Source organism: Trichomonas vaginalis, chromosome IV, assembly GCF_026262505.1.
Source record: "Trichomonas vaginalis G3 chromosome IV, whole genome shotgun sequence".
Taxonomy (NCBI): Eukaryota; Parabasalia; order Trichomonadida; family Trichomonadidae; genus Trichomonas; species Trichomonas vaginalis.
Genome location: NC_067206.1, coordinates 9,025,882 through 9,041,011, shown reverse-complemented (window position 1 = coordinate 9,041,011; position 15,130 = coordinate 9,025,882). Strand labels below are relative to the sequence as shown.

The following is a 15,130-nucleotide window of genomic DNA, read 5'->3' as shown; positions in this document are numbered from 1 at the left end:
ACGACAATTAGCAAAAAATTTAAATGTTAACACTCAGTCCATTTGAATATGAAAAATAAAATTGACTTTGATTAAATGTTTTTATTTATCATGCAATTCTTCTTGCGACCAAAGATTTGAATAAAAGTTCAAAAAATAAGATAGCTTAAAAAATAATATACGGTAGTGTTTACTAATAGATGAATAGTATATAAATTCTATTAAAATGGATTTGATCAAAAAAATATATAAAATTTGATCATAAATAAAATCGTTTTAAATTACTTCTTCATTTAAATTATAACAATTATTTTTGGTTTTATATTTTTTTGGATCAAATCCATTTTAATAGAATTTATATACTATTCATCTATTAGTAAACACTACCGTATATTATTTTTTAAGCTATCTTATTTTTTGAACTTTTATTCAAATCTTTGGTCGCAAGAAGAATTGCATGATAAATAAAAACATTTAATCAAAGTCAATTTTATTTTTCATATTCAAATGACTGAGTGTTAACGTTTAACATTTTTTGCTAATTGTCGTCAAAAATTAGGCGTAAAGCAAAAAGTGATATTTCATATGGTTTTATGATAGATAAGCATTATATTCCACTCATTATATTCGTAAATTTTGAGGTTTATCCTTCGCTTTTAAGATCATTGAATTTGATTTTATATAATAGTTATATATTAGAAAATAATATGAGTTTATGTGATATTATTTTTCAGAAGATTTTGTGTTCTTCTTCAAAATTTTATTTTTTATTAAAAAGAATCTTTACAAAATATACATTTACTTTAATTAATATTTAAAAACGTGCACTATCAAAAGTTCCAAAAATTCAATATTTTAGCTTTTCTGAGGTGTCACTTTTGATGAATTTCTGTTTACAACAATATCGTATTTGCCATATAATTATAAATACAATGAAACATATTCGAAATTGAAAAGAATGACTTTTTCTGTTCTTTCAATCATTCAATTTGAATTTTGCAATATTGGATTTCTCATTAAATACCTATTAAAAACAACAAGCAATTTAACTTACATTCAAATTTATTTGTGTTATATTCAATCTTCTCAAAACTTATAATTTTCGGCTATAGCATGATTATATGCTATATAATATAATAATCATATAATAGTATCATTCTTTCAATTATTTGAAGAGAAAACCGAAAAAATCTATTTTCGGTCTATAACACATCTAATATTACCAGAACATATTCAAATTACAACGAAATACATATATGATTTCTGTTACAAATATATATTTTCGAGAAAAAAGAGGATTATTTCCGAAATAGCAAAAAATGCCGCTTTTTTACGGTTAAAAAACGGTTATGACCAACAAAAAAAATCAAGTTGAAAAATATTAATATTATTAAAATAAATATCCACTTTAGAAAAATAATAAACAAAAATAAAATTAAAATTCAGCGTTAAGAAACATTTCATCATCGTCATTGAGAGATTCTTCATTATCTTCGATGTTATCAGTACCCATATTGAAGGTTGACAACATTGTGTTATCATCATCTGCATTAAACGTGACGATCGTCTGTTGCTGTCTTGTTTCATCGTTGAATAAATCACTGTCGTCATTGATCGAAGATTCTGATTCCGATGACTTGTTGTGGGACTTTCTGTACAAGAAGAGACCGATTATAGCTAAGCAGAACACCGCAACCAAACAAAGTACAGCGATCAGAATGATTGTGCCGGATTTAACGTTACTTCCGACAGTTGAGTCATCCAAAGGAATGATGATGTTTGTTTCAGTCATAACAAGTGTCATTGTGTATGTAGTAACTATTGTCTTTGTTTCAACTAAAGAAAGCGTTGATGTGTTATCTTCTTCATTGCCTTCACTTGCCTTTATTGAAGTGTTTTTCTCAACTAAAGTAGTTGAAACAGTAAGTGTAGTGGTATTAGATTCAATATAGGTCCAAGTTACTGTACTTGTTGTTTCTACACCTGATGTAATAACCCATGTTAGTACACTTGTATTAGCATATGCTATTGTTGTAATATTTGTTTCTGTCTTGTTAATTTTGTTACCTACATCAGTAGAAATGTTTGTAAGATAATCTGTATGGTATTGATATTGAACTTCAGTTAATGATTTTGTGTAACCACTGGATTCTCCTGTCACATCTGTTGGCTTTGATATGTCAATTGGTGGAATGTAAGGTGTAGAAAGAGGTGTGAATGAAGCTGTTGAATGAGCTGTTGAATGAGGAGTTGAATGCGGAGTTGAGAATACTGTTATGAATGGAGTTTTGTGAGCTGTTGAAAAAGGTGTTGAGTGTGCGGTAGAATGTGGAGTTGAATGAGCTGTGGAATGTGGAGTTGAGTGTGCGGTAGAATGTGGAGTTGAATGAGCTGTGGAATGTGCGGTAGAATGTGGTGTTGAATGAGCTGTTGAGTGTGGTGTAGAATGTGGTGTTGAATGAGCTGTTGGGTGTGCGGTAGAATGTGGTGTTGAATGAGCTGTTGAGTGTGGTGTAGAATGTGGTGTTGAATGAGCTGTTGGGTGTGCGGTAGAATGTGGTGTTGAATGAGCTGTTGAAAAAGGTGTTTTGTGAGCTGTTGAATGTGGTGTTGAATGAGCTGTGGAATGTGCGGTAGAATGTGGAGTAGAATTTGGTGTTGAATGTGGTGTTGAATGAAGTGTGCGGCTAGGAGCAGTTGGTATTGAATGGGTTTCACTGTAAGTTATTGATTTTGTAGCCGATTTTCTTGGGGGACTACTAGTTGTTTGTTTTGGAAGCCGAGTAATAGGTGTAGCAACATAAGTATAATTTGTTGGATCTACAATAGAGGAAGTTTTTGGTTGATCAGATTGTCGAGATGTATTTGTATTAGGTGTAAATGTGAAAATTGCACTTGTATTGTCATAGATCGATATTTGGGTATAGTTACCAGGTAAACATTTTGTGGGTGAAGTAGCATATGATATATTAACATCATATTTTTCCACAGGGCCTATTATTGCTGTATCTGAGTTAATCCCACTTGAATAGTAATCATGATTTGAATGCCATTTTACATAATCTTCAACCATAACGCTACTTCCAATGAGTTGATTTTCATGATAGAGATCAGTTGCAAGACCTTTAACCATTGAGTTTTCGTTGTAAAAATTGCCATAAGAAATAAATGTCTTATATTCTTGACTTGGGAGATAATTAATAAACGCTATACCTCCACAGCCTCTGCCCCTGAACCTCGGAGATACTTCTTTCTGAAAACCAAAATATTTTTTCTTGTAATAAGTATTATTATTATTATCGTAAGGAGGATCAGGATCTTTTGGATTGCCAGCACCAGCCTTGTTTCTTAAAACGCAATTTTGATAAAATGTCAGTTGGCTGTTCAAAAAGTAGAGAGCTCCACCTTGATCTCCAGCAAGATTAGATATAAAGTATGAATTTTGGATGTAAACGTCAGAATTAACAATAGCTTGTATGGCGCCACCTGCTTCGTAGGCTGTATTATTAATGAATACGTAATTAAATATTTGCAGAGTTTTGGAATTATTTATATTGCCTTCAAAAGAAATGGCACCTCCAAAACAATAAGCTGTATTTGAATCAAAAGTTTTTGAGTCGTTCGAACTTCCCGTAATATTTGATTCGAGAAAGGCTGTACACTCAGTCAAAGATATTGCTCCGCCATCAACAGCGCAGTTTTTGGAAAATTTGCAGTTATGAATCTCCATACCAGAGCAATATCCATACAGAGCACCGCCACAAGGTCCGCCCGTAACGGCTCCAAATGCGTAATTGTTATCAAATGAAGCTTCTTTTATTATAACTGAGCACATATAATATTCGTAATTAATTCTTAGTGTGCTTGAAGTTCCATTATTTGAAGTTAGTTCAATTCCAGCATCAATTCTTGTTTCGATATCGATATGGCTTTGGCTACTATTATTATCGTCCTGGAAAATTGGTTTATCAACCCCTTCTAACCTTTTTGGAAAACTGAAGTGGCTACAAATAAGTGGAGGAAGAAATAGAACTAGCATTGAAATGAAAATTTTTCAATACTTTTTTTGTAGCAAAGTGACAAATTATGCCTAATTCTAAGCTTCATATTAATATTAATTTCAAGTATAATATCATAATTAATATACATTTTTTTATAACTTTAAAATGTTGTGATATGCAATTCAATATCAATTAATTTTAGAACCTCATAATGATATAACCAATACAAATATCATAAAATTGATTTGATAATTATCTTTCAATTCAATTTTCAATCAATAAAATATTGTCACCTAAAATCTTTAACTTTATTTCGACATCAAAATGTAAAATCTGTTTGAATATTGCTACAATCAATTCAAATTTTTATTCGTATCTATCAAAAAGTTCGTCAAACCAAACTTTGTTGAATAAAGAGCTGTTGTAAACAGAAATTCATCAAAAGTGACACCTCAGAAAAGCTAAAATATTGAATTTTTGGAACTTTTGATAGAGCACGTTTTTAAATATTAATTAAAGTAAATGTATATTTTGTAAAGATTCTTTTTAATAAAAAAATAAAATTTTGAAGAAGAACACAAAATCTTCTGAAAAATAATATCACATAAACTCATATTATTTTCTAATATATAACTATTTTATATAAAAATCAAATTCAATGATCTTAAAAGCGAAGGATAAACCTCAAAATTTACGAATATAATGAGTGGGAATATAATGAGTGGGAATATAATGCTTATCTATCATAAAACCATATGAAATATCAATTTTTGCTTTACGCCTAATTTTTGACGACAATTAGCAAAAAATGTTAAATGTTAACACTCAGTCCATTTGAATATGAAAAATAAAATTGACTTTGATTAAATGTTTTTATTTATCATGCAATTCTTCTTGCGACCAAAGATTTGAATAAAAGTTCAAAAAATAAGATAGCTTAAAAAATAATATACGGTAGTGTTTACTAATAGATGAATAGTATATAAATTCTATTAAAATGGATTTGATCCAAAAAAATATAAAACCAAAAATAATTGTTATAATTTAAGGGTATAGTAAACTCAAAATTCTAGAGTTTTGAGAGTGCCAATAAACTCTATAGGCCTATATATATCTATATTTTAAAGGAGAGGTTACGCCATAATATTTGATATTATAAATTATTAATTCAAAATAAAAGTAGAAAATGAAACTAATTTTATTCTAACCTATATAAATATATCAATAATCTAAAATGATTATAGTCTGAACTATATTTTACCAGATTATCAAATATAAGAGAAATGAAATAAGGCATAAAAATATCATAGCATAATTATTGGATAAATGCATTAATAAATTATTTATATCATAATGAGAAAAAATCAAAATAAGAAAATGAGCATAATAATTTAATTAAAAACAAAAACAATAAATAAAATGTAATTTTCGTTAATCAAAGTCATCAATGTCTTCGTCTTCTGATTCCCATTCGGACTTGAAAACTTGATAATCTCCTCCTGGTACACTCTGAATGGATTTTTTGTATTTGTTCTGTTTTTTAGAACCTTTTGTAACAGTTTTTTGTTTCAATATCATTTTGGAGTAACAATTCTCTGCAAATGATTTGACACAATCTTCTGGAAGTGGGGGAAGATGTAATGCTTTTTGTATATCTCCGAGAAAATGCTCTGGATCATTCCATTCTAAGATTGCAACGTTAACTCTAGTGTTAATGTTCTTCCAGGCTCTTGATTTGTCCAAATAGCATGCAATTTTGGAGTTAAACGCTTCATTCATGCAGGTAGATCCAATGGAAGAAACTTTGGAAACTATGGGTGTCCATTTGTGAACCCAGTCATAGAGCATGAATTGAAGTTGGATCGAATTGACACCTTTTTGCCATTCAAAGCATTTGTAATTGTGCGGTTCGCAAAAAGAATGATTGCCTACGTAATGGTAGACACAATTCTCCCACATTTTCGTACGTTTGTCAATATTTTCTTCGGCAAAACATGACCAAAGCCACATACTTAGGCTTGCATTCAGACCCCAGAAAGGTCTCTCTATTTTTTCAATCTTCTGAGTCTTGTCGTTGAAAACTTCAACTGTCTTATGAGAAGCTGAGAACTTTGTAAAATCTTTTGAGATATTTTTTGATACATGACCTGGATCGAATTTTTCAAGATGAGAGACGCCAAATTCTTTAAAGACAGAGACACTTTTGTTATCTCGGTCTTTAATAATCTCTTTAACATCTTTCAAGATATTGTATTTCTTTAATTGCTTCAAGATGATTCGAGTTCCAGCACTTTCCATATTGTTGGAAGCTCCGGAATACTGAGCATGCTGTCTGTTTCCACCAATATGGTTGATGTTCACGCATGCAAGAACTCTTTTTGTGACAGCATCGAGCGCAGTTACTGTACAACTTGGCGAGTTTCGCCTGTGCGTCCATCTTGCATCAATGGATAAGTAACCACTGAAGGACTTTCTCGACAGCATTAGGGAAATACTTTTAAGTCTTCTAATCTTATCGTCACAAAATCTCTGTTGTCTCATGACACCACTCTTCACAGGGGGCTTAGTTCCACAAAGAGAAAGAAAGCGAGCACCTTTTGTATATGGCATTCCGGTCATTATGCAAGCACCAAGCATCTGTCGCGCTGAGAGTCGACGACGTTCGTGGAGTAAAATGTTATGCATTGCCTTTGTTTTCCGTTTTGGGTGAACAATATGGCCCATACAACAACAAAAAAATGAAATCCCGCCAAAAGTGAAAATTGAATAAAAAGTAATAATTAATAAATATATACTATATCATTAGATGAATATTTTGGAATAACATTTTAAAATCGAGGTTTTTCAATGGATAACGGTTCAATCAAAAATTTGACCCCATTTTAGAATCTACATTAAAAATGGAACATTTCTGTCGTTTCAAAATTCCAAAATAACGTTTCTATTCCTCTCAAAAGTAAAAATAAACTTTATTGGGGAAAAAATATTTTTATTTTCCAAAAAAAATGAAAACCTTAAATGCAAATCTAATTTTGATGCTTTTGTTTGTGATTTTTTGGATTTCGAAAAAAATTTGAAAATTCAGACAAGTTACCATTAACACTAATACGTTTCAGCGAGTCGGTCCCATCAGAGAAATTTTCATAAATCGGCGATATAATTTATTATTTCAGCAAAATATTCTCAGATCCAACTAGAATAAGGTCAAATTATACAAATTTAGCAAAGGCTAGTTATCCTACCTATTCAATTAACTTTAATTTTAAATAATTCAAGACAATTCTCAAAATTACCTTAATAATCGCGTTCTCTTCGCAAAATGACGATTCATCATTCACTACCAGCATAACTGAGGGCTTGTGCTCACAGAATAATACAGATAATTTACTTATTAATGCAAAATTTAGTACCAAAAGGTAATCATAGAAGATACAAAAAAAGTTTCTTTATTTTGATTGCTGATTTTATTTCTTCTAAAATTTACCAAATCTAAAAAATCCAAAATTGAATGCTATTGAATTTCATGTTTATGTAACATATACTATTTATTATATAAGGAATAAAAATTTTATAGTTTTAATCAAAAATAAAGGTGTACTAAATGCATACAAAACAAGGTATTTTTTACTCATCCAAAATATGTTAACAGTGCTATTTATATAATCAATATCCGAATTTCGAAATCATTTTGATGAAATCTTTATTTTAAAATTGAGTTGACTGTTAAAATCACCCGAGAAGAGGGATTATCTCAATGAAAAGTACATAAAATAGCAAACGCACAAGATGGCACTATGCAGCTTTATATTGTTATACAGGATGAACATATAAAATGTTTGGAAAACACTTACTTCGTTCTACAAATGTGTATCTCTTTATATCAAAGATTCTTCTCAAATTATTGAGAGACTTCTCTCAAAAAAAGGGAAATTTGATAACTAAAAAAATTATGGCATAACCTCTCGTTTTGCATAGATATATATTTACATGGTCACAGAGCTTATTTTCATTGTCAAAACTTAAAAATTTTTAGTGGACTATACCCTTAAATGAAAAAGTAATTTAAAACGATTTTATTTATGATCAAATTTTATATATTTTTTTGGATCAAATCCATTTTAATAGAATTTATATACTATTCATCTATTAGTAAACACTACCGTATATTATTTTTTAAGCTATCTTATTTTTTGAACTTTTATTCAAATCTTTGGTCGCAAGAAGAATTGCATGATAAATAAAAACATTTAATCAAAGTCAATTTTATTTTTCATATTCAAATGGACTGAGTGTTAACATTTAACATTTTTTGCTAATTGTCGTCAAAAATTAGGCGTAAAGCAAAAATTGATATTTCATATGGTTTTATGATAGATAAGCATTATATTCCCACTCATTATATTCGTAAATTTTGAGGTTTATCCTTCGCTTTTAAGATCATTGAATTTGATTTTTATATAAAATAGTTATATATTAGAAAATAATATGAGTTTATGTGATATTATTTTTCAGAAGATTTCATTCTATATGCCTATGAAAAGTACTCTCAAAACTAACTTTTTCCTAATTATAATTAAATCTAGAATATTGTATTATGCTTAGTATTATTTCATTTTTCTCATTCAATTTAGAATTTACAAATGTCAAAAAATTGAGTGCTGTCACTTTTGATGAATTTCTGTTTATTACAAATAAAGAGCTAATAAAATCCTGAGTTTTTTTTAAAGAAATTGAAAGACAATGTGAAAGATACAGTTTCTTGAATCCGATGCTGAGAATTCAATTATTGATGAGCTTGCTATCATCTGTTTTTGATTTTGGCCATTTATATTAGTGGTGCTTCAATTGGCCTGACATGCGATTTCTCATCTGGATAACGTTCGGTAATGGTGTAGTTGGATAGTATCGATAGTAAAATCTAATAGGCCCTACGATATTAGACTTAAACCCATACTGGTCAACACAAAATATTTCAAAAGTATGATAACCTTCCTTCGAACGAGAGCTTAAATCAACTGTAGAACTGAACATATGCAATCTCACACTTAAGCCATTCTTTCCACCATAATTAGATGCATCACTTTCAGAAATATTTGTGATAGATGTGTTATTTATCTCCATTCCTGCTTTTGAATTATTATCGAATATACAATAGAAAGTAACATTAATGTCACCATCAATATCAGTGATATTTCCTGTAATTTTAACCCGATCTTTAAAGAATCTGTTGTATTCTAAAGCAAATGAAGAACTATCCATGTTGTTAGAGAAATCTTTTGGACTATTAGACTTAACTCCATAAGAATTGGCATCAGTATAAATGGTTTCATTGTTATCAAATCTGTATTTAATGTAGACTGTCGTTGAATATCTTCGAGAATGACTTAAAGATCCGCTAATTAAGAATGGCTTTGAACAAGGTCTATAACTATCAGCGATTGAAGTTACAGTTAACGATGGTTTGTATGAAGAATCTTGATTTGTTGAAGATGAACCCATATTGAAATATAGCGTTTCACCTGGACCAATCCTTCTATCTTGCCATGAAAATGCAATTCCACAATCTATATTCTCTAAATCAGAATAATAATTTGAATCTCCTGTTCCATTATTCCACATTTTATCAATCCTAGCTCTAAATCTACCGTACCAATATGTATCTACACCAGGTGAATCGAAACCTCGTAATACAAAAGATAAAGTATAAGTTCCATCAGTCATTCGGAATCCAGTATTGCCATTTAGATTGTAAATAGAAGCGTAATCATTATTATTTATCTGTATATCAGCATGAGTCGCAATTCCAATAGTATGCAATCTTGTATCAGAGTTATAAACTTTGTATCCTATATTGGAGAACATATTTGATGAGCCCGAGCTTAATACTGTAGTAATCTTACAATTATTTAAAGTTTTATCATTATCTACTTTAAATACTGTATAATATCCTTGGTCACTGTATGTTGTTTGTTTATCATCTATCAAAATATTGAAATTTGCAGTATTAGATCTTGCAAAAAAGACTCTAAGACCCATTGTCAATTTATGACTGATTTTAAAAATTCAATGCATCAAAATCATTCAAATTTAAACAAAATTTCTAAAAGATCGTTTACGACAGATTATATGAAAAAATTTTATTTGGCAGATTCATTGATTTGTCAAAAAAATTGTTTCAGGTGGTTGAAAGATTGAAAAATAATACAAACATGTTTATTCTTTTGTTACATGGTTAATTAACAATTCTAGTAAGTTAGAATACCATTCTAACCTTCTTAAGCCAATATTTCGAACAAATTTATCTCGATAACGAGTTTCATAAAGATCTTTCAGGCTTGTTCTTCTTTCTATTATTAGCTTTGAAGATGCTTCGAGAGCTAAGAAGGATTGAGACTTCTGTTTAGAAAGAATAAGCCATCTGTAGCTTCTTCTCTCCAAAGAATTTTTCTTCATCAAAAGATCAATGATGTTATTGTACTGATCACCTTTAACAAACTCTTTGTAACTTTTCTCAATTTCTTTCAATTGGTTTTGTAAAGTTGTCACTTTTTGATTGGCATGAAAATTTCTTTGAACAACTTTATGGGCGGAATTTGTTATATTTCCTGATTTTACGTCTTCCTGTTGGATCAGGAGATTGAGCTCATCCTGCAGTTTTTTATTTTGCTGCTGGAGATTCATTATCTGTGCCTGATGGACCTCTATTTGGTCTTCAATTATGTTGTAAACTTTTTCTCGTAATTTTAGCTGTGCTTTCAATTTTTTCGCCGATGAACGAAGGAAGTCATTCATTTTGTTCTGCTCGTTGTTGACCTGTCTCTCGGCATCGATGTTGTATTGGATAGTATTGAGTAAATCAGTAACTTTTTGGATGTTTTTGTCAAGTTTTGCTGATTTATTTGATTCTTCTTCAATTTTCTTATGAACTTCGTTTAAAACATCTTGGCTCTCTTTATATTTCTCATTGATCGTTGAAAATGTCGACATTTCTTCTTCTTGCTGCTTAATATGAGAAGAATAAAAATCATATTCACGAAAACTTACATCAGTCTGCGTTCCTGCTTCAAATTTGTATATTCTGTCGATCTTCAGTTCTTTTTCTTGGCTTACATCAGCATTTACTGTTGATTCCAACTTAAAAATTGGATTATTTTTGTAAATTATCGATTCTGTATGTTCTAATTGATCTTTCTTTGCTTTATATGTTTCCTGAAGATTTTCTAAGTGCTTCTGCTTCTCCAAAGGCAAAATAGGAACTTTAATCAAAGGAGGAGTATCAAAAAGAGTTTCATCTGTGTTAGTTCCAACCGATACAATGACACCATCATATATCGATGTAGATTTGGCTACTCTATTCGTAATTTTCGTTGTATATTTCTTGATCTCTTGGACAATAGAGAACTTTGTTTTGTTATCTATTTCAATATGATCTAAAGTATCTGTAAGTTTATCTGGAGATTCAATATTTGGTTTTTTAATGTTTGTTTGTAATAACGAATTAAATTTCTTGTTTTGAAGTATTAAAACTGATAATTCTTTGTTTTCGCTTTCTATTTGCTTAGTTAAAGAATCAACGAAGTTAGAAAATGTAATTAAATCTTTAGATTTGGAATTTTCTAAAATTTTCGATGTATTTTCGTTAAAATCTTTGAAAAATTGGATCGAAAGTGGTATGTTTTCGCGTTGAAAATCGAATGATATACTTTTATCATTCAAATTTCCAAAAAAATGAACAATTCGTAATAAATCTTTTCTATATGCTTTATTTGTATTCAAATTATGGGATAGTTTGGCGAACAATACGTTGTTAGTTAGATTTAATGCATTTTTGTGAACATTTTCAACTAATTCGTTAATTTCTTTTTCTGTTTTTTTAAGTTTAGTCTGTTTTATTTGCCTTTCTGTAGTTTTGGTTCCTATATCTGCATTGATAATAGAAAGTTTTTCACCTAATTCTTTATTTTGTAAATTTAGATGATCATATCTTTCAGATAATGATTCATTTTCTAAATTTAAAGATAAATTGTGCTCCCTCTTAGATTCCATACCGGAAAGCATTACTTGAGCCTTCCTTATGGCTTTTGGCGAGAAGGAGTGCGCCATAATTGAAAAACAACAACAATATTTTATGATACCTCTTCAGCCTATCCAAATTACATTGTTCTAGTGACTCTAATTCAAATAGTATAATATGAATATTTGATTTCTAATGATAATTTTGAAGAGTAATCTATGATAATATTAAGTTTATATCCAAAAATTCAAACATGTACAATATATATAAATGAGATTTTGTATTTATGATGAAATAAAGCTTAAATTTATTTTTTTGAATTTTGAAATTTATATTTTTGCTGATGTTTTCTATGTAACTTTGATTAGCTACAAGATTTATAATTGATTTATTATATTTTTAATAATGGGGAAGTGGGGAAATTTTAAACCGCCACATTTTTATTTTTGTTTCTTTTTTGAATAATATTGACATAATGAACACGAGTTTGTCAGGTAGTATTAATCATAATAATCTGACAAATGACTTAGAGGACGAGAAACTCCAGCTTATGGATCAATTAAGAGACTTAAATAATCAATTGAATGACCAGAAGAAAGAAAACAAGAGAATTGTTGATGAATTGATAGAAAAGACCAATAAGCTTCGTGACTATTATGAAATCAAAGCACAACTTGATGAATCAAAGCAAAATTTAAAAACATCACAACAAGAAAACGGCGAATTAAAGAAGAAAGTTGATGATCTGACAAAGAGATCAGAAGAAGCAGAGAATCTAGCCAAAGAACTATCAAACAAAGCGAAACCACAAGAAAAACTTGAAATTCAAAATGAAAAACAACAAGAAAACATGAAAGACCAAATCCAAGCCAAAAACGAGATGATCGCAAAACTGAAGAAGAAGATAATTGTTCTTGTGAAAGAAATAGAAGGGAAAGACGAAGAAAACAAACAATTAAACCAGAAATTAAGTGAAATCGAAAATGAAACAGAAGAAAACAAAGAACTGAATCGATCATTCGAATCAAAGGTCTCCAACAACGAATTAGACCTAAAATCAAAAGAAAATGAAATAAAAATTTTGAAATCAAAAATAATTGAATTGAAAAAAGAAATTTCCGGCCAAAACGCAAAGCTTGAAGACGTATTATCACAGAATGACAAGAAGACACAAGAAAACGAGAAATTAAAAGAAGATTTGCAAGAATTATTAAAAAAATTAGGAAATTCAACCGACCAAAACCAACAACAAGAGAAATTGATATCTGCAAACAAAGGAGTGATTGAATCTAAAGATATTTATACAAAACAACAAGAAAGAATCATTGATTCACAGCAAGAAAAGATAAAAAGACTTATTTCTTCGAGAAACAACTTAAAAGAAGACATAAAACGTCTGAAAACTGAACTTGAAAAATCTTTTAAAGAAAATTCAGAACAAAAAACAAAAATTGAAGAATTAGAAAATGCAAAAAAAGAATTACAAGAAGAAAATCAAGGAATAACTGATGCTATGCGTAGATTGTTGATGCAAAGGAATAAGAAACAAGATGATGTTGATATTCTTGGTGAAAGGAATGAATTAGAAAGACAATTAATTAAAACTAAATTGGAATTACAAACAAAATGTCAAAATGTTACGTTTTTGAAGCAGAATTTGATTGAAAAAGAAAATGATATTAAAACTAAATTGGCAAGGATTGATGTATTAGAAAAGAATAATAATAAGTTAAAAGAGGATTTAAATAATTCAGAAAACGAAAAAAATCAGGAAATTGAAAAATTAAATTTAATTATTGACAAAAATCAAAAAGATATCAATGATTTATCAAATAAACTTAAGTCTTGCGAAGTGGTAATGAAGAAATCAGAGGAATTACGTGAATCTATTGAGAATTACCAAAATGAAATCCAAATTTTGACAGAAAAACTTGAAAATGAACAAAATTTTGTGAAAATACAGAATGAAAAGCTGCAAAATGACATGGAAAAACTCTCAAAATCCAAAAATGAAGTTGAAATTAAACTTGAAAATACGAAATTGAAAGAAATTGAACTTCAAAAAGAATTATTTGGTGAATACAATGAAGAAAACAATCCATTGTTGAAACTAAAACAAATGAAAAGTGAAATTGAAGAACTTCAAAATGAAATTAAATCAAAAGAAGAGTTTAACAATGTAAATCTAAGAGAAATTGATAATTTACAAGTCTCTCTAAACCAAACAAAACAGAAGTTGTTTTTAAGTGATAAAAGTAATTTGGAATTGAAACAAAACCAAGAAATTCTCAAAGAAAAAATTTCAAATTTAGAAAATCTAAATAAAGAAAATTTGGAAAAAATCAACAACCAAAAGAAAGAAATAGGAGAAATCAATACAAAACTTGGTAATGATCAAGAAATGATCAACACAAAAACACAGCAACTTTTAGATCTACAAAATAAATTTGATGATTTAGAAAATAAGGAAAAAGAAAGAAAAATTTTGTTTGAAGAAATTTCTGTGAAATACAAAGAAATAGAAACAGAAAGAGATAATCTAAAGAAAAGATTGCAAGAAGCAGATGAGTCTGAAGCAAAGAAAGATGAACAAATACAGAAACTACTGCAAGAATTAGATGAAATTAATGAAAAATTTGAAGAGAAAAATACTGAATTTTTGAATATTTCTGAAGAAAACAAAAAACTGACAAATAATTTGAATAAAACCGAAAAATCTTCTAATAAAAAAGAAGAAGCACTTAAGCAGCTGATAGAGAAACTAGAGATATCTACTAAATCTGAATCAAACAAAGAGAAAATGATAAAGAAACTGAAAATTGCTGTTGAACAACTTTCAGAAGAAAACAATGATTTACAAACAAAGCTTTCAAATCTAGAAGAAGAAAACAACTTGAATAAGAAAGAAATCAAGGAAAGTAATGATAAGAACAATAAGTTATCTACAAAACTTCAAGAATTAACAAACAAAATCAATGATTTTTCGAAAAATAATCAAATTTTGTCAGAAAAACTTGAAAAACAAAATCAGACAATACAAAACTTGAATTCTGCATTGGATAAGAAGAACTCATCAATACAGAATGTTTCTGATAACTATCAGCAGCAAATTTTGGAAAAAGAGAATTTAATTTCG

At 29.0% G+C, this 15,130-nt stretch overlaps 6 protein-coding genes across 6 annotated transcripts, besides 9 other annotated features; 1 reads left to right on the top strand and 5 right to left on the bottom strand.

Annotated features, from left to right (window-relative positions):
- Nucleotides 1-842: 842 nt before the first annotated feature.
- Nucleotides 843-880: a mobile genetic element.
- Nucleotides 843-880: a terminal%2Cinverted (terminal inverted repeat of Banshee-A3 transposon ID:TVAGG3_0056110).
- Nucleotides 881-1,374: 494 nt separating this feature from the next.
- On the bottom strand, nucleotides 1,375-4,029 carry TVAGG3_0056100 (bifunctional inhibitor/lipid-transfer protein/seed storage 2s albumin superfamily protein family; the record flags this gene model as incomplete). The annotated part of the gene is made up of 1 exon (XM_001312398.2): nucleotides 1,415-4,018. The coding sequence occupies one exon, from the start codon at nucleotides 4,016-4,018 to the stop codon at nucleotides 1,415-1,417; it is 2,604 nt and encodes an 867-aa protein (XP_001312399.2).
- Nucleotides 4,030-4,399: 370 nt separating this feature from the next.
- Nucleotides 4,400-4,437: a mobile genetic element.
- Nucleotides 4,400-4,437: a terminal%2Cinverted (terminal inverted repeat of Banshee-A3 transposon ID:TVAGG3_0056090).
- A 591-nt stretch (nucleotides 4,438-5,028) lies between these two features.
- Nucleotides 5,029-5,050: a terminal%2Cinverted (terminal inverted repeat of Kolobok-1_TV transposon ID:TVAGG3_0056060).
- Nucleotides 5,029-8,025: a mobile genetic element.
- TVAGG3_0056080 (uncharacterized protein) lies at nucleotides 5,412-6,161 on the bottom strand (the record flags this gene model as incomplete). Its single annotated transcript, XM_001312397.2, has 1 exon — nucleotides 5,412-6,161. A coding segment is annotated over one exon (750 nt), but the record flags the coding sequence as incomplete, so codon positions are not given.
- On the bottom strand, nucleotides 6,272-6,704 carry TVAGG3_0056070 (zebrafish ch211-108c17.2-related family; the record flags this gene model as incomplete). The annotated part of the gene is made up of 1 exon (XM_051221200.1): nucleotides 6,272-6,704. A coding segment is annotated over one exon (433 nt), but the record flags the coding sequence as incomplete, so codon positions are not given.
- Nucleotides 8,004-8,025: a terminal%2Cinverted (terminal inverted repeat of Kolobok-1_TV transposon ID:TVAGG3_0056060).
- A 606-nt stretch (nucleotides 8,026-8,631) lies between these two features.
- Nucleotides 8,632-8,668: a mobile genetic element.
- Nucleotides 8,632-8,668: a terminal%2Cinverted (terminal inverted repeat of Banshee-A3 transposon ID:TVAGG3_0056050).
- Nucleotides 8,669-8,810: 142 nt separating this feature from the next.
- TVAGG3_0056040 (dextransucrase protein) lies at nucleotides 8,811-10,016 on the bottom strand (the record flags this gene model as incomplete). The annotated part of the gene is made up of 1 exon (XM_001312396.1): nucleotides 8,811-10,016. The coding sequence occupies one exon, from the start codon at nucleotides 10,014-10,016 to the stop codon at nucleotides 8,811-8,813; it is 1,206 nt and encodes a 401-aa protein (XP_001312397.1).
- Nucleotides 10,017-10,193: 177 nt separating this feature from the next.
- Nucleotides 10,194-12,083, bottom strand: TVAGG3_0056030 (uncharacterized protein; the record flags this gene model as incomplete). Its single annotated transcript, XM_001312395.1, has 1 exon — nucleotides 10,194-12,083. One exon carries the CDS (start codon nucleotides 12,081-12,083, stop codon nucleotides 10,194-10,196), a length of 1,890 nt encoding a protein of 629 aa, XP_001312396.1.
- Nucleotides 12,084-12,469: 386 nt separating this feature from the next.
- TVAGG3_0056020 (biological adhesion protein) lies at nucleotides 12,470-15,125 on the top strand (the record flags this gene model as incomplete). The annotated part of the gene is made up of 1 exon (XM_001312394.2): nucleotides 12,470-15,125. A coding segment is annotated over one exon (2,656 nt), but the record flags the coding sequence as incomplete, so codon positions are not given.
- Between the last annotated feature and the right edge of the window lie 5 nt (nucleotides 15,126-15,130).